General features: G+C 42.9%; 2 protein-coding genes across 6 annotated transcripts in view; one reads left to right on the forward strand and one right to left on the reverse strand.

The window, feature by feature from the left end:
- The window catches only part of LOC307027746 (intermembrane lipid transfer protein VPS13C-like), a gene marked incomplete at both ends in the record, with an annotated part of 25,104 nt that extends 23,840 nt beyond the window's left edge, over positions 1-1,264 (reverse strand). Inside the window, one exon of the mRNA XM_079696054.1 lies at positions 1,136-1,264. Within this exon, the coding sequence (XP_079552180.1) occupies positions 1,136-1,264 (129 nt within the window). The remainder of the gene's footprint in view (positions 1-1,135) is intronic.
- The window catches only part of LOC307027741 (intermembrane lipid transfer protein VPS13C-like), a 62,017-nt gene continuing 37,686 nt past the window's right edge, over positions 1,109-25,439 (forward strand). For all 5 annotated transcript variants that reach the window (XM_079696043.1, XM_079696044.1, XM_079696045.1 and 2 more), the window contains exons 1-12: positions 1,109-1,249; positions 1,384-1,617; positions 2,908-3,039; positions 3,132-3,221; positions 8,314-8,469; positions 12,143-12,407; positions 12,967-13,127; positions 17,763-17,884; positions 18,250-18,544; positions 19,966-20,355; positions 21,884-21,988; positions 22,059-22,214. In XM_079696043.1, the coding sequence (XP_079552169.1) occupies positions 1,411-1,617; positions 2,908-3,039; positions 3,132-3,221; positions 8,314-8,469; positions 12,143-12,407; positions 12,967-13,127; positions 17,763-17,884; positions 18,250-18,544; positions 19,966-20,355; positions 21,884-21,988; positions 22,059-22,214 (2,079 nt within the window). In that variant the 5' untranslated portion in view covers positions 1,109-1,249; positions 1,384-1,410. The remainder of the gene's footprint in view (positions 1,250-1,383; positions 1,618-2,907; positions 3,040-3,131; positions 3,222-8,313; positions 8,470-12,142; positions 12,408-12,966; positions 13,128-17,762; positions 17,885-18,249; positions 18,545-19,965; positions 20,356-21,883; positions 21,989-22,058; positions 22,215-25,439) is intronic.

Below are 25,439 nucleotides of genomic sequence, written 5' to 3' on the forward strand. Positions count from 1 at the left end.
GACCCCCACCATCACATGACCCCCACCATCACATGATCCCCACCATCACATGAACCCCACCATCACATGACCCCCACCATCACATGATCCCCACCATCACATGACACCCACCATCACATGACCCCCACCATCACATGACACCCACCATCACATGACCCCCACCTCACCATCAGGGACAAAACACAATAACAGGAGGAACAAAAAAGAATCTAAGATTGATCTCCTAATTCGTCACTGCTCCTTTTCATTGTATTTTAGGTCTGAATGTGCCTTAGTATGTATGTCACCAGTAGGATGAGTCTTCTTATCAGTGATTCTCAAAAAGAATTCAGCCAAGTGCCCCCTGATCAGCGCAAGAACGATTTGTTCGGGAATAAATGCCTATATCAGTGTCTCATGTATTAAAACAACAACATGAGAAACACTTAAAGCTACATTTCAAATCTTTACAATCCATCACTAAATTCATGGCAAACCAATTTTAACATCATGCAATAACACGAAGACGACATTAGTTGCATTGAACTGATCTTTTTAATAAGTTGTCCTTACAATGTAGTGAGAAACTTGGGCTTGAGCTTCACTGAGGACCTTTGTCATTCTGACAGGGAGGCAACCTGCAGTTATTACACTTTGCGTTTTGAAATATGTGTAACTGTTTTTTTTTTTTCTTTAACTCTCACGTACCCCCTGCAGTACTCCAACGTACCCCTAGGGGTCCGCGTACCCCCATTTGAGAACCACTGTTCTATATTACCAGATTTAAACGGCTGCCCCTGATGTGGCTTACTGCTACACCCTTAAAGCTGTAACCAATGTCTCACTGGTTAACATGAAAGAATAGGCGCTGAAAATGTTTTCCAAAATCAACATTTTGATTTGTTTGTGTTTACTATCTGATGGATCAACAGAATCTCGGGTTACCATTCATTTCCTATGGAGTCATAGGTGTTACAAAGTGACCAAAAAAAAGATACAATGAAAGTGATGATCAGCAATTTATATGTTCAAATGTCTACTGTGGAGAAAATCGTGAAGCCTTAAGATATCAAAAGTAAAACAAAATACTTCTGATGAAAGTAGTATATCTGTCAGATATGACCCGACAGGAGGATTGAATCAGAGCCCAACTCACCTGCAGATTTCTGTCCAATAGGTATTGAGACCCTGCTCGGTCGCCTTGGAGACCAAAACAGTGCCCAACCAACCGCTGAGCGGTTGTGTGACGGTGGAGGAAGTCGTCCTGAAGGTACATCGTCCACATCTTTACAATGTGTTTATAAACCCAGACAGGTCACATGATAGCCACAGATGATATGATAAACAGAGATCACACCGATCACACGATAAGCAACAGGTCACATGATACCCCTCTTCCTGCAGATCTCCCCGTTCATCCTGAACACGGTGATGACGATCACGGCGGCCATGACAACGCGCCGGCATGTTGATGATGACGGCTCGGCGCCGCAGGAGGTGGGGGACCTTTGGTCGGTCCGGAACATCTACGGCTGTAACTTCTGGTTCCTGGGAGTGGACTCGGCCAGCGAGGCCACGGAGAGCCTCAGGGATCTGGACCAGGGCCGGCAGGGAGAGAGCTTCAGCGCCGAGGTCAAGGTGAGCTCTGATTCTGAAGATCAACAAAGAGTAGTTTCCTGTTGACAAAGAGTCGTCTTCAGAGGACTGTACTACGAAGCTGGTTCAACCTAACCTGGATATATTTGAGTTAGCCGACCAATCACAAACATGGAGAAGCTACTGACAGCGCAGCGTCATACTTCCTGAATGAAAAGTCAACTATAATATTAGACATATGAAGAAGTTAAACTTTAAACATCCATGACTCAAACACTTGATCCAGGATCAAAGCCACATAGCTGCACCTGCAAGGTGAATACAGCTGGTAACAGAACAAGTGTTTGAATGCGTACATGAACAGGTTTATGATATCACTGCCCCGTCTAAGACACCATCTGACTTTCATTACATTTGACTCGAGTGTTTCCTCAACTTAATGTGTTGCTTCAAATAATCCTTCTGCATCCAGTATGTGACACTGTGAGTGTTGCACGGCCAGATACGGCTCAGCTGACTCAGATAAGGAGATGATACATTATGATGTGATATGCCGTGGACTGTACTTAATGTTTCTCTGATCCGGTTACTTATGTTGTGGCAGATATTTAAGTGAGCTTTCTTAACGCTAATGTTCTAATAGTCAGATTGCTCTGAAGATGGGAGGTGATATTCTATTAATGTTCACGTTCACACAGTCGCTGATTTTTGCCGGCCGTCTTTCCTGCAACGGCAGCTTTTCTGTATTTCCTTTCTCCTGTAATATGACTTGATCGCTTTAAACTCCACACACTGAGCTCTGATTGGTCAGCAGGCAGTGCTTTCACTGAGTTGATCTCTTAGCCTGCAACCTAACCTGCTCCGGGGCAGGTTACCGCTCAGCATAAGTTACCATGGAGATCTAGCCTGCTAAAAAGAGAACCAGCTTCGTAGGACCGGAAACCCCAAGTTTTCCCTGAAGTTAGCCGCTAAGAGAACATCCTGCTTCGTAGTACAGGCTTCTGCTCTTATTCTGAAGATCAACAAAAAGTAGTTTCCTGTTGACAAAGAGTTGTCTTCAGCTCTTATTCTGAAAACTGTCTTCAGAAACGTTACCATTATTATTGTTCATGATGACCTCAGCTTTTATCATGGGAAATTTAAACAAAGGGTCTGTTTCCAGCTTCAGCTTTTATTCCGAACATTTACTAGAAATCTTTTTCTGTTGATGAAGTGTCATTGAGCTGCAGTTTTCAGCTTTTATTGTGAAACCTTTGAGCTGTGTTTCCTGTCCACACGGTGTAGTTTTCAGCTCATATTGTGAAGCTTTAGAGCTGTGTTCCCTCTGGACAGGTGATCCAAGTGACTCTGGAGTCCGGGTTCGGACACCGGACCGTCCCGCTTCTGCTCACCGAGTCCTCCTTCAGCGGCTCGGCCAAGAACTGGTCCTCCCTGCTGCAGCTGAGAGCCGACATGACGCTGGAGGTCAGAACGAGACTTTAAATCAGTGAATCACATATATACTGTATATATATATATATTTAATGAACTCTTTAATAAAGCTGTGGTGTGTGCAGGTGAACTACTTCAATGAGATCCACGCAGTTTGGGAGCCGCTGATCGAGCGCGTGGATGGAGGCAGACGCAGGTGGACTCTGGAGCTGGAGGTGGAACTGGGTTTATTATGAATACAGCATTAACATCTTATTATTTATAGACACATGCATGTTCCAGCATCTGGACTACCTATGTTGTGAATGTATTATCTTTTTAATTTACACACGACATCTATTGCAGTCTGTCCGTCCTGAGAGAGGGATCCTCCTCTGTTGCTCTCCCTGAGGTTTCTCACATTAACTGGGGGGCTTATTCCATTAACTGGGGGGTTTATTCCATTAACTGGGGCGTTTATTCCATTAACTGGGGGTTTATCGTATTGACTGGGGGGTGTGTTCCATTGACTGGGGGGTTTCTCTCATTAACTTGGAGTTACTTCCATTAACTGGGGGGTTTGTCACATTAACTGGGGGGTTTCTTCCATTAACTGGGGGTTTATCGTATTGACTGGGGGGTGTGTTCCATTGACTGGGGGGTTTCTCTCATTAACTGGGGGTTTCTCTCATTAACTGGGGGTTTCTCTCATTAACTGGGGGGTTTCTCTCATTAACTGGGGGTTTCTCTCATTAACTGGGGGGTGTGTTCCATTGACTGGGGGGTTTCTCTCATTAACTGGGGTTTTCTTCATTAACTGGGGGTTTCTCTCATTAACTGGGGGTTTCTCTCATTAACTGGGGGGTTTCTCTCATTAACTGGGGGTTTCTCTATTAACTGGAGGTTGTGTTCCATTGACTGGGGGGTTTCTCTCATTAACTGGGGGTTTCTCATTAACTGGGGGGTTTCTCTCATTAACTGGGGGTTTCTCTCATTAACTGGGGGGTTTATTCCATTAACTGGGGGGTATGTTCCATTAACTGTTTTTTTTTCATTGACAGGGGGGTTTATTCCATTAACTGGGGCGTTTCTTCCATTAACTGGGGGGTTTATTCCATTAACTGGGGGGTATGTTCCATTAACTGGGGGGTTTATTCCATTAACTGGGGGTTTATCGTATTGACTGGGGGGTGTGTTCCATTGACTGGGGGGTTTCTCTCATTAACTGGGGGGTTTATTCCATTAACTGGGGGGTATGTTCCATTAACTGTTTTTTTTTCATTGACAGGGGGGTTTATTCCATTAACTGGGGGGTTTATTCCATTAACTGGGGGGTTTATTCCATTAACTGGGGGTTTATCGTATTGACTGGGGGGTTTCTCTCATTAACTGGGGGTTTCTCATTAACTGGGGGGTTTCTCTCATTAACTGGGGGTTTCTCTCATTAACTGGGGGGTTTATTCCATTAACTGGGGGGTATGTTCCATTAACTGTTTTTTTTTCATTGACAGGGGGGTTTATTCCATTAACTGGGGCGTTTCTTCCATTAACTGGGGGGTTTATTCCATTAACTGGGGGGTATGTTCCATTAACTGGGGGGTTTATTCCATTAACTGGGGGTTTATCGTATTGACTGGGGGGTGTGTTCCATTGACTGGGGGGTTTCTCTCATTAACTGGGGGGTTTATTCCATTAACTGGGGGGTATGTTCCATTAACTGTTTTTTTTTCATTAACTGGGGGGTTTATTCCATTAACTGGGGGGTATGTTCCATTAACTGTTTTTTTTTCATTGACAGGGGGGTTTATTCCATTAACTGGGGCGTTTCTTCCATTAACTGGGGGGTTTATTCCATTAACTGGGGGGTATGTTCCATTAACTGGGGGGTTTATTCCATTAACTGGGGCGTTTCTTCCATTAACTGGGGGGTTTATTCCATTAACTGGGGGTTTATTCCATTAACTGGGGGGTATGTTCCATTAACTGGGGGGTTTATTCCATTAACTGGGGGTTTATCGTATTGACTGGGGGGTGTGTTCCATTGACTGGGGGGTTTCTCTCATTAACTTGGAGTTACTTCCATTAACTGGGGGGTTTGTCACATTAACTGGGGGGTTTCTTCCATTAACTGGGGGTTTATCGTATTGACTGGGGGGTGTGTTCCATTGACTGGGGGGTTTCTCTCATTAACTGGGGGTTTCTCTCATTAACTGGGGGTTTCTCTCATTAACTGGGGGGTTTCTCTCATTAACTGGGGGGTGTGTTCCATTGACTGGGGGGTTTCTCTCATTAACTGGGGTTTTCTTCATTAACTGGGGGTTTCTCTCATTAACTGGGGGTTTCTCTATTAACTGGAGGTTGTGTTCCATTGACTGGGGGGTTTCTCTCATTAACTGGGGGTTTCTCATTAACTGGGGGGTTTCTCTCATTAACTGGGGGTTTCTCTCATTAACTGGGGGTTTCTCTCATTAACTGGGGGGTGTGTTCCATTGACTGGGGGGTTTCTCTCATTAACTGGGGGTTTCTCATTAACTGGGGGGTTTCTCTCATTAACTGGGGGTTTCTCTCATTAACTGGGGGGTGTGTTCCATTGACTGGGGGGTTTCTCTCATTAACTGGGGGTTTCTCTCATTAACTGGGGGTTTCTCTCATTAACTGGGGGTTTCTCTCATTAACTGGGGTTTTCTTCATTAACTGGGGGTTTCTCTCATTAACTGGGGTTTTCTTCATTAACTGGGGGTTTCTCTCATTAACTGGGGTTTTCTTCATTAACTGGGGGTTTCTCTCATTAACTGGGGTTTTCTTCATTAACTGGGGGTTTCTCTCATTAACTGGGGGTTTCTCTCATTAACTGGGGGGTTTCTCTCATTAACTGGGGGTTTCTCTCATTAACTGGGGGTTTCTCATTAACTGGGGGGTTTCTCTCATTAACTGGGGGTTTCTCTCATTAACTGGGGGGTTTATTCCATTAACTGGGGGGTATGTTCCATTAACTGTTTTTTTTTCATTGACAGGGGGGTTTATTCCATTAACTGGGGCGTTTCTTCCATTAACTGGGGGGTTTATTCCATTAACTGGGGGGTATGTTCCATTAACTGGGGGGTTTATTCCATTAACTGGGGGTTTATCGTATTGACTGGGGGGTGTGTTCCATTGACTGGGGGGTTTCTCTCATTAACTGGGGGGTTTATTCCATTAACTGGGGGGTATGTTCCATTAACTGTTTTTTTTTCATTGACAGGGGGGTTTATTCCATTAACTGGGGGGTTTATTCCATTAACTGGGGGGTTTATTCCATTAACTGGGGGTTTATCGTATTGACTGGGGGGTTTCTCTCATTAACTGGGGGTTTCTCATTAACTGGGGGGTTTCTCTCATTAACTGGGGGTTTCTCTCATTAACTGGGGGGTTTATTCCATTAACTGGGGGGTATGTTCCATTAACTGTTTTTTTTTCATTGACAGGGGGGTTTATTCCATTAACTGGGGCGTTTCTTCCATTAACTGGGGGGTTTATTCCATTAACTGGGGGGTATGTTCCATTAACTGGGGGGTTTATTCCATTAACTGGGGGTTTATCGTATTGACTGGGGGGTGTGTTCCATTGACTGGGGGGTTTCTCTCATTAACTGGGGGGTTTATTCCATTAACTGGGGGGTATGTTCCATTAACTGTTTTTTTTTCATTAACTGGGGGGTTTATTCCATTAACTGGGGGGTATGTTCCATTAACTGTTTTTTTTTCATTGACAGGGGGGTTTATTCCATTAACTGGGGCGTTTCTTCCATTAACTGGGGGGTTTATTCCATTAACTGGGGGGTATGTTCCATTAACTGGGGGGTTTATTCCATTAACTGGGGCGTTTCTTCCATTAACTGGGGGTTTATTCCATTAACTGGGGGGTATGTTCCATTAACTGGGGGGTTTATTCCATTAACTGGGGGTTTATCGTATTGACTGGGGGGTGTGTTCCATTGACTGGGGGGTTTCTCTCATTAACTTGGAGTTACTTCCATTAACTGGGGGGTTTGTCACATTAACTGGGGGGTTTCTTCCATTAACTGGGGGTTTATCGTATTGACTGGGGGGTGTGTTCCATTGACTGGGGGGTTTCTCTCATTAACTGGGGGTTTCTCTCATTAACTGGGGGTTTCTCTCATTAACTGGGGGGTTTCTCTCATTAACTGGGGGGTGTGTTCCATTGACTGGGGGGTTTCTCTCATTAACTGGGGTTTTCTTCATTAACTGGGGGTTTCTCTCATTAACTGGGGGTTTCTCTATTAACTGGAGGTTGTGTTCCATTGACTGGGGGGTTTCTCTCATTAACTGGGGGTTTCTCATTAACTGGGGGGTTTCTCTCATTAACTGGGGGTTTCTCTCATTAACTGGGGGTTTCTCTCATTAACTGGGGGGTGTGTTCCATTGACTGGGGGGTTTCTCTCATTAACTGGGGGTTTCTCATTAACTGGGGGGTTTCTCTCATTAACTGGGGGTTTCTCTCATTAACTGGGGGGTGTGTTCCATTGACTGGGGGGTTTCTCTCATTAACTGGGGGTTTCTCTCATTAACTGGGGGTTTCTCTCATTAACTGGGGGTTTCTCTCATTAACTGGGGGGTGTGTTCCATTGACTGGGGGGTTTCTCTCATTAACTGGGGTTTTCTCCATAAACTGGGGGTTTCTCTCATTAACTGGGGGTTTCTCTCATTAACTGGGGTTTTCTTCATTAACTGGGGGGTTTCTCCATTAACTGGGGGTTTGTTCCATTTTGGGGGTTCTCTGGGGGGTTTCTTCTGTTAACTGGGGGGTTTCTTCCATTAACTGGGGGTTTGTTCCATTTTGGGGGTTCTCTGGGGGGTTTCTTCCGTTAACTGGGGGGTTTCTCCATTAACTGGGGGGTTTCATCCATTAACTGGGGGGTTTCTTTGGGAGTGTTTTCTTTTCCGATGTGAGGGTCCAAGGACAGAGGGGGTCATATTGATATTCTGTACAAACTGTAAAGTCCACAGAGACTTTGAATTTGTGATAGTGGGCTTTATATATAAACTTTGATTGGTTTAACTTAAACAACATAACATGCATACACTTTCAAACTCACTTCACCTATCTGTCTGTTTCCAAACAAACCAAAGCCTTCAGAGTTGATGTTTAGCTAAATAAAAGCCTTTTAGACTTCATCATCTAAACTTTTGGAGAACACGTTCATAAAGTAAATATCAGCTGAGCTTTATAAAAACATCTGTTCACAAACTCTCTCACAGCTGGTCCAGAGAAACCCGTGCAAACAGTGAAGTCTTTTATTTTGTAGGGTAACGTTGTGTGTTCCTGCAGATGAAGAACAACCCGCTGCAGGACAGGAGTCCGGTCCACGGAGACGATTTCGTCATCCTGCCCGAACCTCGCCTGGCCGTCAGTGTTTCCTCCAAAGACACCCTGAACGTCACGGTGTCCCAGAGCAGCCTGAGCGTCCTGCAGAACCTGGCCAAGGTACCGCCTGCTCTAATAGAACTAGGGATGGGTACCGAGCCCGGTATTAAACGCGCCCCAGGGATGAATTATTAAATACCGTGCTACCGTTAAGCTCTGACGTTATCGGTCTTTTTATCGGTACTGGAGACATGTAAAAAATATATGTCATACATATGTCTCATAAAAGACTGCAAAATGCATCTATGATTATTTGTAGTATTTTCGATCTCTCTCTCCCCCGCCTGCTTGCGAGGGGCGGGGCAGTTTACACACACACAGAGGAGATGGCAGAGAGAACGCGCTCCGAGGTGTGGTTAAACTTTACCCGTCTTGATGCTTTTTGCCTAAAGTGCAATAAGAGTTTAGCATGTCAGGGCGCTAACACGAGCAATTTGTCTAAACATTTATCAAAGTGCTCCACATCCAGACGGAGGAATGCACCGGGTTCCACTGTCTCTCTGGTAGCTCTGTAGCCCCGTCCGCGAGTAACGTTTCCACGTCAGGTGTTATGTATGCTAGCAGCAACACACTGAGTTAACTACATGATACAAACATGGGTTAATGATTAGAGGTTACAGAGTTATTTAGTTTGTTAAAGTTTCAGCTATTCTGTTTACAGTTCTGTCATCACATTATTTAATACGATGTATACGATTGTTGTTTCTTTTGATGTGAAATATTATTTATTTAATTTAAATAAAAAGCAATGTTAGTTTTGTTCACAATTTGTTTAGTTAGTTTACCTTATTTTTTTCTCCAAAAGAACCGATAGGAGTAACGTTAAAAGGCCGGACCAATAAGCGGTATCGATAAAAGTAGTAGTACCGTTAAAACCTTAACGATACCCATCCCTAAATAGAACCATCCTGTATTACAGTACACTGTGTGAACCGTATCTTCTTTACAATACTGTAAATCCTGCACAGCATTTCTGCTCGACACAACCTCTTTTATTTATAGACACATGCATGTTCCAGTATCTGGACTACCTTTGTTGGAAATGTATTGTCTTTTCAATTTACACACGATATATATTGCAGTCTTTCCGTCCTGAGAGAGGGATCTTCCTCTGTTGCTCTCCCCCAGGTTTCTTCAGTTTCCCGTTAACTGAGGGGTTTCTCCCATTAACTGAGGGGTTTATCCCGTTAACTGAGGGGTTTCTCCCGTTAACTGGGGGTTTCTCCCATTAACTGAGGGGTTTCTCCCGTTAACTGGGGGTTTCTCCCATTAACTGGGGGGTTTCTCCCATTAACTGGGGGGTTTCTTCCATTAACTGGGGGGTTTCTCCCGTTAACTGGGGGTTTCTCCCATTAACTGGGGGGTTTCTTCCATTAACTGGGGGGTTTCTCCCATTAACTGGGGGGTTTATCCCATTAACTGGGGGCTTTCTCTCATTAACTGGGGGGTTTCTTCCATTAATTGGGGGTTTCTTCCATTAACTGGGGGTTTCTCCCATTAACTGGGGCTTTCTCTCATTAACTGGGGGTTTCTCCCGTTAACCTCTTAAGCCCTGAGCCTGTTTTTCAGGTTTCAGGCTCCAAAACGGCACTAACACAGCAAAGACTATATCTTCACTTCTAAAAGGGGTACATTAATAATATTTTCTCTCAAAGCAAGGTTACATCTGTGAGTTGGATGTAGAATTGTCAGAATCAATATAGATGTTTTTATGTTAAAGTAAATTCAGATGGAACATAGTAAAAACATGTAAATTATAATGTCCGCCTAAAGAAACCCCATTAATTAGAGTGAAAACCACCCTTGAATGATGGGTTAGTAGACTAAAAGCTTTAGGAATCCAGACTATAACATATAATAAGTACCCTGTATCAAGATTGATGCAAAACAAGTGAAATTTGATCTTTTTAGAGAGATTTAGACAAATAAAGTCCAGGTGGACTCACCTCTGGGTAATTTGGGAACCATCGGTTCCATTTGACCTTTTTCACAGTAAAAATAATTGTATTACTTTGAATTATCACTATAGGTATTCATTCCATCCAAATACAACTGTTGTGAAAAAAATAAAAATAAAAAAAAATAAAAACATACTCTGTTATCCTCTTAGGCCCCACAATGCTAACAGTGAGCCTCTGAATTAGCCCCGAGCGAAAAATGCTAACCTATTACTGCACCTAAAATCACTCCTAGCTCCCTTATTACTTATCCCAGCTGCACATCCAACACATTGTTTATGATCATAAAGACACAGAATCTAACGGTGCCCACCTCAACACTGAAAGATACAAACTTGCAACGTTATCAACAAAAACGTAAATCAAAAGAAGTGGCGCTAGGTAGCTACACAACGCTAACATGGCTTACCTTTGTCTCTGTCTGGTCTAAACTGGTCTTCAATGGCATTCAAACGATAACAACGATGATGTAGTTAATCCATAGGTTAATATCCAATGTGGCTGTGTCCCCTTTGAAATGTTCTGATAATCTATAAGCAATAAAACTGCAATTCCGTTATCTGCTGTCCGCTCTGTGCTCCGTGCGCTCTGGGTCCTGCAATTCCTGCTTCCTTACGTAATAAACAATAAGTAAAGTCTGCTGCGTATTGTTCTTACGCCGGCTGGCATTCTTCATACTTTACGCAGGACCATATCTCTGGAACCCATTGGTCGATTTGGGTGATTTACACCTTTTTCTTAACCAAAATGTCCAATAGAATCGATGGGCAGTTCCCAAATCCACGTAAACATTACCATAGAACCATATAATAGAGAAGCAAACAAAGCACATCTGAAAGTACAAGCCTGGACGGCAAAACTTTATACCCAGTATATTGCCATAAATATGATGGTGGATTATCAGTAAACATTTCTACGTGACACAAAGACATTGGATTAACCTTGAGCTGCGTTTTTATTCCGTTGAACACAACTTTTGATCACAAATCAAAAAACGTAAGACGTAATTATTGTAATATTTTTGAAACCGGATGTTGTTTACTTTCTCTTTTCTGGCTGATAGCTCCGCAATTCGGGGTCCTACAGTAATGACATTACATGTGTGGAATCTGTGGAGTCTCAGCTTTAATCAGATCTCTTGTTTGTGCAGTGACGATAAGTAATAAGGGCATTGCTACCGTGAGTGCTGTGCAAAAGTCCGTTAGCATTAGTTAGCATTTTTTTGCTCCATGCTAATTCAAAGGCTTGGTATTACTCTTGTGTTTCTTTTAGCTAAAAATGGTTGATATTGTTAGTTAGCTGAGTTTCTTATCGTAAAAAGGGTATGGAACATTAATAGTTTCATAAATGTTAAGAAGCCGGTGGGGGGCGGGTCCACTGGGGGGACCCTCGTTGTTAAGAGGTTAACTGGGGATTTCTTCCATTAACTGGGGGGTTTCTCTCATTAACTCGGGGGTTTCTCCCGTTAACCGGGGGGTTGTAACATATTTTATATTGGGCTTTATTAATAATCTTTGATTGATTGATTGAAACTGCACAGCACTACACTTTGAATAAAGTGTCGGTCATATTCTATTTAACACCCCTCAGTTTCTTACATATTTATATTTTGTGTAAATATTGTCTTTATTTAAAAATGTTTACAGTAGTCTTTAAAATACTTTTTATAACAATACTCAAAAAAATGGTGTCTTTGTTTTCGACCTTTCACACAAAAAGCAGATTCCTTGTTAATAAATCCCATCCTGAAGCTGTCAGTCTGGTTTTGTGATCAGGCGTTCTCAGAGGGCGCCTCCTCCTCCTTCGACCCCTCCCTGAAGGAGAAGGCCCCCTTCACCCTCAAGAACTCCCTGGGGATCCCCCTCATGGTGCAGCACAGCCCCTCCCTGAGGCCCCGGGGCCCGCCAGGCCAGGGGAAGCTCCAGGAGCTGCCGGTGGACCAGAGTCTGGACCTGGAGCTGTCCATGATCCGGACCTCGTCCCGGGGGAAGCTGTCGGCTCTGCAGAGGCAGGAGAGCTCTCTGTTCTGCATTTCCATCGGTCAGAGACCCCCCCTCAAAGATTACACTCTTTATATCTGCACACACTCTTTATATCTGCACACACACACACACTTGATATCTGCTCTCACACACACACACACACACACACACACACACACACACACACACACACACACACACACACACACACACACACACACACACACATACACACACTTGATATATATACACACACACGCACACACACATACACATACACACACTTGATATATATACACACACACACACACACACACACACACACACACTTTATATCTGCCTTCACATCTCCAGCAGATATAAGCACATCCTGCAAATATGTTCTGGTCTCTGTCCTCATGTCCTTGTGTCCTTGTGTCTTCATGTCTTTGTGTCCTCATGTCTTTATGTCCTCATGTCTTTGTGTCCTCATGTCCTTCAGTCCTTGTGTCCTCATGTCCTCATTTTCTCATGTCCTTGTGTCTTCATGTCCTCATGTCAGTGTGTTTCTGCTCATGCTCTGACTGAAGTGAAGTGGATAGAGATTAAAGATGGCCGCTGTCTCTCTGACCCTGCAGTGCCCTCTGGATTCAGCGAGATCTCGAACATTGCTGTGGACAAACCGGGTCGCCGTCTCTACAACGTCCGCGGTCCTTCTCTGCAGGAGGCCGTGTCCGTGCTGCTGCAGATCGACGCCACCGACGGAAACAAGGTCATCACGGTCCGCTCGCCGCTGCAGGTACGAAACTCAGAAACGCCATGAACACCAGAAACAGAAATATCTGAAACGCCTGAAACAGAAACATCAGAAACACCAGAAACCTTAGAAACACCAGCAACCTTAGAAATACCAGAAACCTTAGAAACACCAGAAACCTTAGAAATACCAGAAACCTTAGAAATACCAGAAACCTTAGAAATATCAGAAACATCAGAAACCTTAGAAACACCAGAAACCTTAGAAACAACTGAAACACCAGAAACCTTAGAAACACCAGCAACAACTGAAACCTTAGAAACAACTGAAACACCAGAAACCTTAGAAACACCAGAAACACCAGAAACCTTAGAAACACCAGAAACCTTAGAAAAACCTTAGAAACACCAGAAACCTTAGAAACAACTGAAACAGAAACCTTAGAAACACCAGAAACCTTAGAAAAACCTTAGAAACACCAGAAACCTTAGAAACAACAGAAACACCAGAAACCTTAGAAACACCAGATACCTTGGAAACAACTGACACACCAGAAACCTTAGAAAAACCAGAAACCTTAGAAACAACTGAAACACCAGAAACCTTAGAAACACCAGAAACACCAGAAACCTTAGAAACACCAGAAACCTTAGAAACACCAGAAACCTTAGAAACAACTGAAACACCAGAAACCTTAGAAACACCAGAAACCTTAGAAACAACTGAAACAGAAACCTTAGAAACACCAGAAACCTTAGAAAAACCTTAGAAACACCAGAAACCTTAGAAACAACAGAAACACCAGAAACCTTAGAAACACCAGATACCTTGGAAACAACTGACACACCAGAAACCTTAGAAAAACCAGAAACCTTAGAAACAACTGAAACACCAGAAACCTTAGAAACACCAGAAACACCAGAAACCTTAGAAACACCAGAAACCTTAGAAACACCAGAAACCTTAGAAACAACTGAAACACCAGAAACCTTAGAAACACCAGAAACCTTAGAAACAACTGAAACAGAAACCTTAGAAACACCAGAAACCTTAGAAAAACCTTAGAAACACCAGAAACCTTAGAAACAACAGAAACACCAGAAACCTTAGAAACACCAGATACCTTGGAAACAACTGACACACCAGAAACCTTAGAAAAACCAGAAACCTTAGAAACAACTGAAACACCAGAAACCTTAGAAACACCAGAAACACCAGAAACCTTAGAAACACCAGAAACCTTAGAAACACCAGAAACCTTAGAAACAACTGAAACCTTAGAAACAACTGAAACACCAGAAACCTTAGAAACACCAGAAACCTTAGAAACAACTGAAACAGAAACCTTAGAAACACCAGAAACCTTAGAAAAACCTTAGAAACACCAGAAACCTTAGAAACAACAGAAACACCAGAAACCTTAGAAACACCAGATACCTTGGAAACAACTGACACACCAGAAACCTTAGAAAAACCAGAAACCTTAGAAACAACTGAAACACCAGAAACCTTAGAAACACCAGAAACACCAGAAACCTTAGAAACACCAGAAACCTTAGAAACACCAGAAACCTTAGAAACACCAGAAACCTTAGAAACAACTGAAACACCAGAAACCTTAGAAACAACTGAAACCTTAGAAACAACTGAAACACCAGAAACCTTAGAAACACCAGAAACCTTAGAAACACCAGAAACAGAAACACCAGAAACCATAGAAACACCAGAAACCTTAGAAACAACTGAAACAGAAACCTTAGAAACACCAGAAACCTTAGAAACAACTGAAACACCAGAAACCTTAGAAACACCAGCAACAACTGAAACACCAGAAACCTTAGAAACACCAGAAACCTTAGAAACAACTGAAACAGAAACCTTAGAAACACCAGAAACCTTAGAAACAACTGAAAAACCAGAAACCTTAGAAGCACCAGAAACCTTAGAAACAACTGAAACACCAGAAACCTTAGAAACAACTGAAACACCAGAAACCTTAGAAACACCAGAAACCTTAGAAACAACTGAAACACCAGAAACCTTAGAAACAACTGAAACACCAGAAACCTTAGAAACAACTGAAACAGAAACCTTAGAAACACCAGAAACCTTAGAAGCACCAGAAACCTTAGAAACAACTGAAACACCAGAAACCTTAGAAACACCAGAAACCTTAGAAACAACTGAAACACCAGAAACCTTAGAAACAACTGAAACACCAGAAACCTTAGAAACACCAGCAACAACTGAAACACCAGAAACCTTAGAAACACCAGAAACCTTAGAAACAACTGAAACAGAAACCTTAGAAACACCAGAAACCTTAGAAACAACTGAAAAACCAGAAACCTTAGAAGCACCAGAAACCTTAGAAACAACTGAAACACCAGAAACCTTAGAAACAACTGAAACACCAGAAACCTTAGAAACAACTGAAACAGAAACCTTAGAAACACCAGAAACCTTAGAAACACCAGAAACCTTAGAAACAACTGAAACAGAAACCTTAGAAACACCAGAAACCTTAGAAACAACTGAAAAACCAGAAACCTTAGAAACACCAGAAACCTTAGAAACAACTGAAACAGAAACCTTAGAAACACCAGAAACCTTAGAAACAACTGAAACACCAGAAACCTTAGAAACACCAGAAACCTTACAAACACCAGAAACCTTACAAACAACTGAAACACCAGAAACCTTAGAAACAACTGAAACACCAGAAACCTTCGAAACACCAGAAACCTTAGAAACACTATAAACTGAAACCTTAGAAACACCAGAAACACCAGAAACAGAAACCTTAGAAACACCAGAAACCTTAGAAAATCCAGAAACCTTAGAAAAAAACCGGAAACATTAGAAACAACTGAAAAACTAGAAACCTAAGAAACACCAGAAACCTTAGAAAATCTAGAAACCTTAGAAACACCAGAAACACCAGAAACCTTAGAAAAACATTAGAAACACCAGAAACCTTAGAAAAACCTTAGAAACACCAGAAACAGAAACACCAGAAACCTTAGAAACACCAGATACCTTGGAAACAACTGAAACACCAGAAACCTTCGAAACACCAGAAACCTTAGAAGCATTAGAAACTGAAACCTTAGAAACACCAGAAACCTTAGAAACACCAGATACCTTGGAAGCACTAGAAACTGAAACCTTAGAAACACCAGAAACTCCAGAAACATAAACCTTAGAAAAACCAGAAACCTTAGAAAAATACAGAAACCTTAGAAACAACTGAAACACCAGAAACCTTAGAAATACCAGAAACCTTAGAAATAACAGAAACCTTAGAAACCTTAGAAACAACTGAAACACCAGAAACACCAGAAACCTTAGAAACACCAGAAACCTTAGAAACAACTGAAAAACCAGAAACCTTAGAAGCACCAGAAACCTTAGAAACAACTGAAACACCAGAAACCTTAGAAACAACTGAAACACCAGAAACCTTAGAAACACCAGAAACCTTAGAAACAACTGAAACACCAGAAACCTTAGAAACAACTGAAACACCAGAAACCTTAGAAACAACTGAAACAGAAACCTTAGAAACACCAGAAACCTTAGAAGCACCAGAAACCTTAGAAACAACTGAAACACCAGAAACCTTAGAAACACCAGAAACCTTAGAAACAACTGAAACACCAGAAACCTTAGAAACAACTGAAACACCAGAAACCTTAGAAACACCAGAAACCTTAGAAACACCAGAAACCTTAGAAACAACTGAAACAGAAACCTTAGAAACACCAGAAACCTTAGAAACACCAGAAACCTTAGAAACAACTGAAACAGAAACCTTAGAAACACCAGAAACCTTAGAAACAACTGAAAAACCAGAAACCTTAGAAACACCAGAAACCTTAGAAACAACTGAAACAGAAACCTTAGAAACACCAGAAACCTTAGAAACAACTGAAACACCAGAAACCTTAGAAACACCAGAAACCTTACAAACACCAGAAACCTTACAAACAACTGAAACACCAGAAACCTTAGAAACAACTGAAACACCAGAAACCTTAGAAACACCAGAAACCTTAGAAACACTATAAACTGAAACCTTAGAAACACCAGAAACACCAGAAACAGAAACCTTAGAAACACCAGAAACCTTAGAAAATCCAGAAACCTTAGAAAAAAACCGGAAACATTAGAAACAACTGAAAAACTAGAAACCTAAGAAACACCAGAAACCTTAGAAAATCTAGAAACCTTAGAAACACCAGAAACACCAGAAACCTTAGAAAAACATTAGAAACACCAGAAACCTTAGAAAAACCTTAGAAACACCAGAAACAGAAACACCAGAAACCTTAGAAACACCAGATACCTTGGAAACAACTGAAACACCAGAAACCTTCGAAACACCAGAAACCTTAGAACATTAGAAACTGAAACCTTAGAAACACCAGAAACTCCAGAAACATAAACCTTAGAAAAACCAGAAACCTTAGAAAAATCCAGAAACCTTAGAAACAACTGAAACACCAGAAACCTTAGAAATACCAGAAACCTTAGAAATAACAGAAACCTTAGAAACCTTAGAAACAACTGAAACACCAGAAACACCAGAAACCTTAGAAACACCAGAAACCTTAGAAACACTAGAAACCTTTTTTTCAGTTGAGTTCAGTTGTCCCCCGTGTGTTTTTGTCTCAGATCAGGAATCACTTCTCGTTGCCGTTCACCGTCCTGAAGTTCTGTCCCACCTCCAGGAGCCTGAAGAGCGTCGGACAGGCGGAACCAGAGAGAGAGTTCCACATCGACCTGGAGACATACAGGTATCACATGACCTCACACACACACACACACACACACACACACACACACACACACACACACACACAAGGTTCAAGGTTCTTTATTGTCAAACTAGCATAGCTACAGAGTAATGATGTCGTTTAAAATCTTAGGTCACAGGCTTCTCCAGCAATGCAACACAATATACAGATAAGCAGACAATATTAAAACAATATTAAAGTACATTATATTAAAAGTAATACAATAGGAATGTGTAATATACACACACACACTCATATGAACTCTGGCAGCTCTTCTGCTGATGTTGTCCCCCCCCAGGTGTCAGCTGTTTGGTTGTGTCCCCCCCCCCCAGATAACAGCTGTTCTTCCCCCCCCCCCCCCCCAGGTGTCAGCTGTTTGTGGCCCCCGCCGGCCCCCTCTCCTCTCAGTACGGCCCCTCCTCCTCCTGCGTCTGCTGGAAGGAGCAGATCCACCGCAGCCTTGAGGTCTCCTCTCTGCTCCAGTGCCCCTCTCTGGACGGCAGCCTGCCGCTGATGGTGGTGGCCGTGGCTCTGCCTGACGACCTGCAGCACATCAGTAGCCGCGGGGAGGAGGACTGGGACCCTGCTTACATCCTGCACCTGCACCCTGGGGCCACCCTGAGGAACCTGCTGCCCTTCAGTGTGCGATACATGATGGAGGTGAGGGCCAGACAGGGGATTCCAGAACACTACAGCATGTAAACATAATGTAGTCTCCAAAGATATTCAAATCATAGGGGATTTAACCTGTTAAGCCCGAGAGACCCCGGTACCGGGGCCATCCCGCAGCATCTTGCAGGAAACAGTGTCTGAGGGCATGTTCATTTAATAAACTATGAATGTTTTATATCCATGTAATGGGAAGAAACTCATCTAACTGATCTTTTTTGTTTCTTTTTTTTTTTTTTAAATACAATGCTAACGCTGAGCCTCTGAACTAGGAACTAACTGCTAGCAGATTTACTGCACCGAAACTCACTCACAAAACCTTAATATTGATCCATTCTGCACATCCAACCCATCGATCTGATCGTGAGATGACATAATTGATGGGTACAGACATTATCGCTCAATGATACGAACTCCCAACTTTATAAACAAAAACAGACATCAAAACATGCGGCGCTAGGTAACTAAAAACGCTAACATGGCTCACCTGTGTCGTAGTCTGGTCAAAAGTGGTCTTCAATGGCATTAAAACGATAAAAATGCTGCTGAAGTTAATCCATAGGATAATCCAATGTGTCTGTGTCCCTTTGAAATTATTTCGGATAATCCATAAGCAATAAATCTGCTTTTCCGTTTCCAGATGTCAAAGCTAGATATAGGTTCACTCTGATGCAAAACTGCATTCACGAAGCCCCCACCCGATTCCCCTTTGATTCTATTGGCTCTAACGGTCAGAAAGAGATGTCAATCAGCAACATCGACAAAGGGGGGCCAGAGATATGGAAAATCCACCCAAATCACCCCAGAAGTAGTTTGTTTTTTGCTAAACCTCTCTAAAAAGGTCAAATGTCACTTGTTTTGCATCAATCTTGATACTTATTATATGTTGTGCTTTGGATTCCTAAAGCTTTTAGTCTACCTTACCATCATCCAAGGGTAGTTTTCACTATAAGTAGAAAATAATTTTTGGACGGACACTATAGTTTACAGTTTTTTACTGTGTTAAATCTGAATTTTCTTTAAAATAAAAAACATCTATATTGATTCTGACTTTTCTACATCCAACTCACAGGTTTATCATTACTTTGTGAAAAAAGATTATTAATGTAACCCTTTTAGAAGGGAAGATATGGTCATTTGTTCTGGGAATGTCCTTTTCGAGCCTGAGACCTGAAAAACAGGCTCAGGGCTAAACTGGTTAGAGGATTCAAAGATTCACAGCTTTACTGTGGGTTGCACAGAGCTACAGTGTAGATCAACGACAATCTTAGGTCCCCGGTTCTCTAACAACAAGAAAACACATTTAAGAACAATAAGAATAGAGCAGATGATGTTAGGAGTAATAGACTGTGTGAATGAGTGTAAACCCTGAAGGCCCTCGGGTGGGTTCTGACCTGGTGGTTCCTCCTCAGAACTCTGCAGACTCCTACGAGCTCCCTGCAGGCAGCACCGCGGACCTCCTGAACGCTCGGGTCTCCGGGGAGATCCTGTCTCTGGTTCTGATGAGGTACCAAGGCCGTGACTGGCACGGACACATCCGGATCCTCCAGGAAGTTCCAGAGTTCTTCTCTGTGGTTCTGGCCTGCGACTCGGACAGCAGCATGACGGTGGACCTGAGTGTGCACGTGAGCAGAACCTCAGGCCGCCTGCTGCTGGCACTCTTCAGCCCGTACTGGATCATCAACAAGACCTCCAGGGTTCTGCAGTACCGGGCCGAGAACCTGACCGTCAAACACCCCGCGGAACACCAGGACATCGTGCTGTTCTCCTTCAGGAAGAAGAACTTCTTCAGCAAGAGCAAGGTGAGGAACATATGGACTACCTCTCCATGTAACCTCTTCATTAGTGAGGAACATCTGGACTACCTCTTTACTCTTTATTAGTGAGGAACATCTGGACTACCTCTTTACTCTTTATTAGTGAGGAACATCTGGAATACCTCTGTACTCTTTATTAGTGAGGAACATCTGGACTACCTCTCCATGTAACCTCTTCATTAGTGAGGAACATCTGGACTACCTCTTTATTAGTGAGGAACATCTGGACTACCTCTTTATTAGTGAGGAACATCTGGTCTACCTCTTTATTAGTGATGAACATCTGGACTACCTCTTTATTAGTGAGGAACATCTGGACTACCTCTTTATTAGTGAGGAACATCTGGACTACCTCTTTATTAGTGAGGAACATCTGGACTACCTCTTTATTAGTGAGGAGCATCTGGACTACCTCTTCATTAGTGAGGAACAGCTGGACTACCTCTTCGTTAGTGAGGAACATCTGGACTACCTCTTCATTAGTGAGGAACATCTGGACTACCTCTTCATTAGTGAGGAACATCTGGACTACCTCTTTATTAGTGAGGAACATCTGGACTACCTCTTTATTAGTGAGGAACATCTGGTCTATACAACCTCTTCATTAGTGAGGAACATCTGGACTACCTCTTCATTAGTGAGGAACATCTGGACTACCTCTTTATTAGTGAGGAACATCTGGACTACCTCTTTATTGGTGAGGAACATCTGGACTACCTCTTCATTAGTGAGGAACATCTGGACTACCTCTTTATTAGTGTGGAACATCTGGACTACCTCTTTATTAGTGAGGAACATCTGGACTACCTCTTCATTAGTAAGGAACATCTGGACTACCTCTTCATTAGTGAGGAACATCTGGACAACCTCTTCATTAGCGAGGAACATCTGGACTACCTCTTCATTAGTGAGGAACATCTGGACTACCTCTTTATTAGTGAGGAACATCTGGACTACCTCTTCATTAGTGAGGAACATCTGGACTACCTCTTCATTAGTGAGGAACATCTGGACTACCTCTTCATTAGTGAGGAACATCTGGACTACCTCTTCATTAGTGAGGAACATCTGGACTACCTCTTTATTAGTGAGGAACATCTGGACTACCTCTTTATTAGTGAGGAACATCTGGACTACCTCTTCATTAGTGAGGAACATCTGGACTACCTCTTCATTAGTGAGGAACATCTGGACTACCTCTTCATTAGTGAGGAACATCTGGACTACCTCTTCATTAGTGAGGAACATCTGGACTACCTCTTCATTAGTGAGGAACATCTGGACTACCTCTTCATTAGTGAGGAACATCTGGACTACCTCTTCATTAGTGAGGAACATCTGGACTACCTCTTTATTAGTGAGGAACATCTGGACTACCTCTTTATTAGTGAGGAACATCTGGACTACCTCTTTATTAGTGAGGAACATCTGGACTACCTCTTTATTAGTGAGGAACATCTGGACTACCTCTTCATTAGTAAGGAACGTCAGTGATGTTGTTGTGGATCTGCAGCTCCAGCTGAGCGTGGCCACCAGTTCGTGGTCCGAGGCCTTCTCTCCAGACGCAGTGGGGAGTTATGGATGCGTCCGCTGCCCCGCCAGCAACATGAACTTCCTGGTAACTAAACCCCGCCTTCAGTTCTCCTCAACCTTTGTTGTTCCGTGTAGAATACTGTGGTTCTGTTCAGGTGGGCGTCAGCATCCAGATGAGCAGCACTAACCTGACGCGGATCGTCACCATGAGTCCGTTCTTCACTCTGCTCAACAAGTCCTCCTACGAGCTGGAGGTCGGGGAGCTCTGCAGCCCGACGTCCACCAGGTGGCACTACATCCCCTCCAGCGAGGTGACCCTCTTCCTATTTACCTCACTTCCTGTTTACCACACTTCCTGTTTAAATCACATCCTGTTTACCACACTTCCTGTTTACCTCACTTCCTGTTTACTTCACTTCCTGTTTACCTCACTTCCTGTTCACCTCACTTCCTGTTTACTTCACTTCCTGTTCACCTCACATCCTGTTTACCTGACTTACAGTGAGGGAAAAAGACAAGCACAATGCGTATTGTTTCACTGTTGTCATATCATTGTTATGATCTTTTTTAATAATCGTTATGGCGTTGTGGTGCTGTTCTGTGGTTGTTGTGCTGTTGTTCTGTGGTTGTTGTGGTGTTGTTCTGTGGTTGTTGTAGTGTTGTTGTTCTGTGGTTGTTGTGGTGTTGTGGTGTTGTTCTGTGGTTGTTGTGGTGTTGTTCTGTGGATGTTGTAGTGTTGTTGTGATGTCGTTCTGTGGTTGTTGTGGTGTCGTTCTGTGGTTGTTGTGGTGTTGTTGTTGTTGTGGTGTTTTTCTGTGGTTGTTCTGGTGTTGTTCTGTGGTTGTTGTGGTGTTGTTCTGTGGTTGTTGTTGTTGTTGTGGTGTTTTTCTGTGGTTGTTGTGGTGTTGTTCTGTGGTTGTTGTGGTGTTGTTCTGTGGATGTTGTAGTGTTGTTGTGATGTCGTTCTAATAATAATAATAATAATAATAAATGGGATTTATATAGCGCTTTTCTAGACCCAAAGACGCTTTACATTATGAGTAAGGTCGACAAACAAAACAAGGACAAAAACACAAACAAAAACAGAACAAAAACAGAAAATCAGTCAGGAGGATGTTGGTTCAGAGGGGGGAGGGGCAGGTTTCAGGGTAAGCAGAGTTGAAGAGGTGGGTTTTGAGACGGGACTGGAACAGGGTGAGGGAATTGTTCTATGGTTGTTGTGGTGTTGTTCTGTGGTTGTTGTGGTGTTGTTCTGTGGTTGTTGTGGTGTCGATCCGTGGTTGTTGCAGTGTTGTTGTGGTGTCGTTCTGTGGTTGTTGTGGTGGTGTACTGTACTACGAATCCAGTTCAACATACCCTGGATATCTTTGAGTTATCTTAACGCAAAAAAAAAATTGCTCTCGCTAAGCGGTCCTATGATGCTGATTATCAACTTGGTAACTCAAGCCAGGGTTTCTCTGTCCGGCTTAGTGCGCGTTCGCTTGAAAGGGGCGGGGCTAGCAACATTCGACCAATCACACAAAGAGTAGTTTCCTGTTGACACAAAGCTGTCTTAAGCTCTGATTCTGAAGACCAACAAAGAGTAGTTTCCTGTTGACAAAGAGTCGTCTTCAACTCTGATTCTGAAAACCAACAAAGAGTAGTTTCCTGTTGACAAAGAGTCGTCTTCAGCTCTGATTCTGAAAACCAACAAAGAGTAGTTTCCTGTTGACACAGAGTCGTCTTCAGAGGCCTGTGCTACGAAGCTGGTTCAACCTAACCTGGATATGTTTGAGTTAGCCGGTTGGCCTAATCCAAAACATACGCGCTCTCGCTAAACGGTCCTACGACGCGGGTTATCAAGTGGATCGCTCAAGCCAGCCGTGTCCTATCTAGTTAGGTGCGTTCACATGAAAGGGGTGGTATCTGGAGCATTCGACCAATCACAAACATGGAGAAGCGTACTGACAGCGCAGCGTCATACTTCCTGAATGAAAAGTCAACTATAATATTAGACACATGAAGAAGTTAAACTTTAAACATCCATGACTTAAACACTTGATCCAGGATCAAAGCCACATAGCTGCACCTGCAAGGTGAATACAGCTGGTAACAGAACAAGTGTTTGAATGCGTACATGAACAGGTTTATGATATCACTGCCCCGTCTAAGACACCATCTGACTTTCATTACATTTGACTCGAGTGTTTCCTCAACTTAATGTGTTGCTTCAAATAATCCTTCTGCATCCAGTATGTGACACTGTGAGTGTTGCACGGCCAGATACGGCTCAGCTGACTCAGATAAGGAGATGATACATTATGATGTGATAGGATGTGATATGAATGATAATGGTACACATCGACGTCTGCACTCATTATGTGGTTGTTGTGGTGTTGTTCTGTGGTTGTTGTGGTGGTCTGTGGTTGTTGTGGTGTTGTTCTGTGGTTGTTGTGGTGATCTGTGGTGGTTGTGGTGTTGTTATATGGTTGTTGTGGTGGTTGTGGTGTTGTTATATGGTTGTTGTGGTGGTCTGTGGTGGTTGTGGTGTTGTTCTATGGTTGTTGTGGTGATCTGTGGTGGTTGTGGTGTTGTTATATGGTTGTTGTGGTGGTTGTGGTGTTGTTATATGGTTGTTGTGGTGGTTGTGGTGTTGTTATATGGTTGTTGTGGTGGTTGTGGTGTTGTTATATGGTTGTTGTGGTGGTCTGTGGTTGTTGTTGTGTTGTTCTATGGTTGTTGTGGTGGTTTTGGTGTTGTTATATGGTTGTTGTGGTAGTCTGTGGTTGTTGTGGTGTTGTTCTATGGTTGTTGTGGTGGTCTGTGGTGGTTGTGGTGTTGTTATATGGTTGTTGTGGTGGTCTGTGGTTGTTGTTGTGTTGTTCTATGGTTGTTGTGGTGGTTTTGGTGTTGTTATATGGTTGTTGTGGTAGTCTGTGGTTGTTGTGGTGTTGTTCTATGGTTGTTGTGGTGGTCTGTGGTTGTTGTGGTGTTGTTCTATGGTTGTTGTGGTGGTTGTGGTGTTGTTATATGGTTGTTGTGGTTGTTGTGGTGTTGTTCTATGGTTGTTGTGGTTGTTGTGGTGTTGTTCTATGGTTGTTGTGGTGGTTGTGGTGTTGTTATATGGTTGTTGTGGTGGTCTGTGGTTGTTGTGGTGTTGTTCTATGGTGGTTGTGGTGTTGTTATATGGTTGTTGTGGTGGTCTGTGGTTGTTGTGGTGTTGTTCTATGGTGGTTGTGGTGTTGTTATATGGTTGTTTTGGTAGTCTTTGGTTGTTGTGGTGTTGTTCTATGGTTGTTGTGGTGGTCTGTGGTGGTTGTGGTGTTGTTATATGGTTGTTGTGGTGGTTTGTGGTTGTTGTGGTGTTGTTATATGGTTGTTGTTGTTGTTGTGGTGGTCTGTGGTTGTTGTGGTGTTGTTATATGGTTGTTGTTGTTGTTGTTGTTGTTGTTGTTGTTGTGGTGGTCTGTGGTTGTTGTGGTGTTGTTCTATGGTTGTTGTGGTGGTCTGTGGTTTTTGTGTGATTGCCGTTGTGGTAATCTTGTGTTGTTGTTGTT

This window comes from Notothenia rossii, assembly GCF_949606895.1.
Source record: "Notothenia rossii genome assembly, contig: scaffold_78, whole genome shotgun sequence".
Classification (NCBI taxonomy): domain Eukaryota; kingdom Metazoa; phylum Chordata; class Actinopteri; order Perciformes; family Nototheniidae; genus Notothenia; species Notothenia rossii.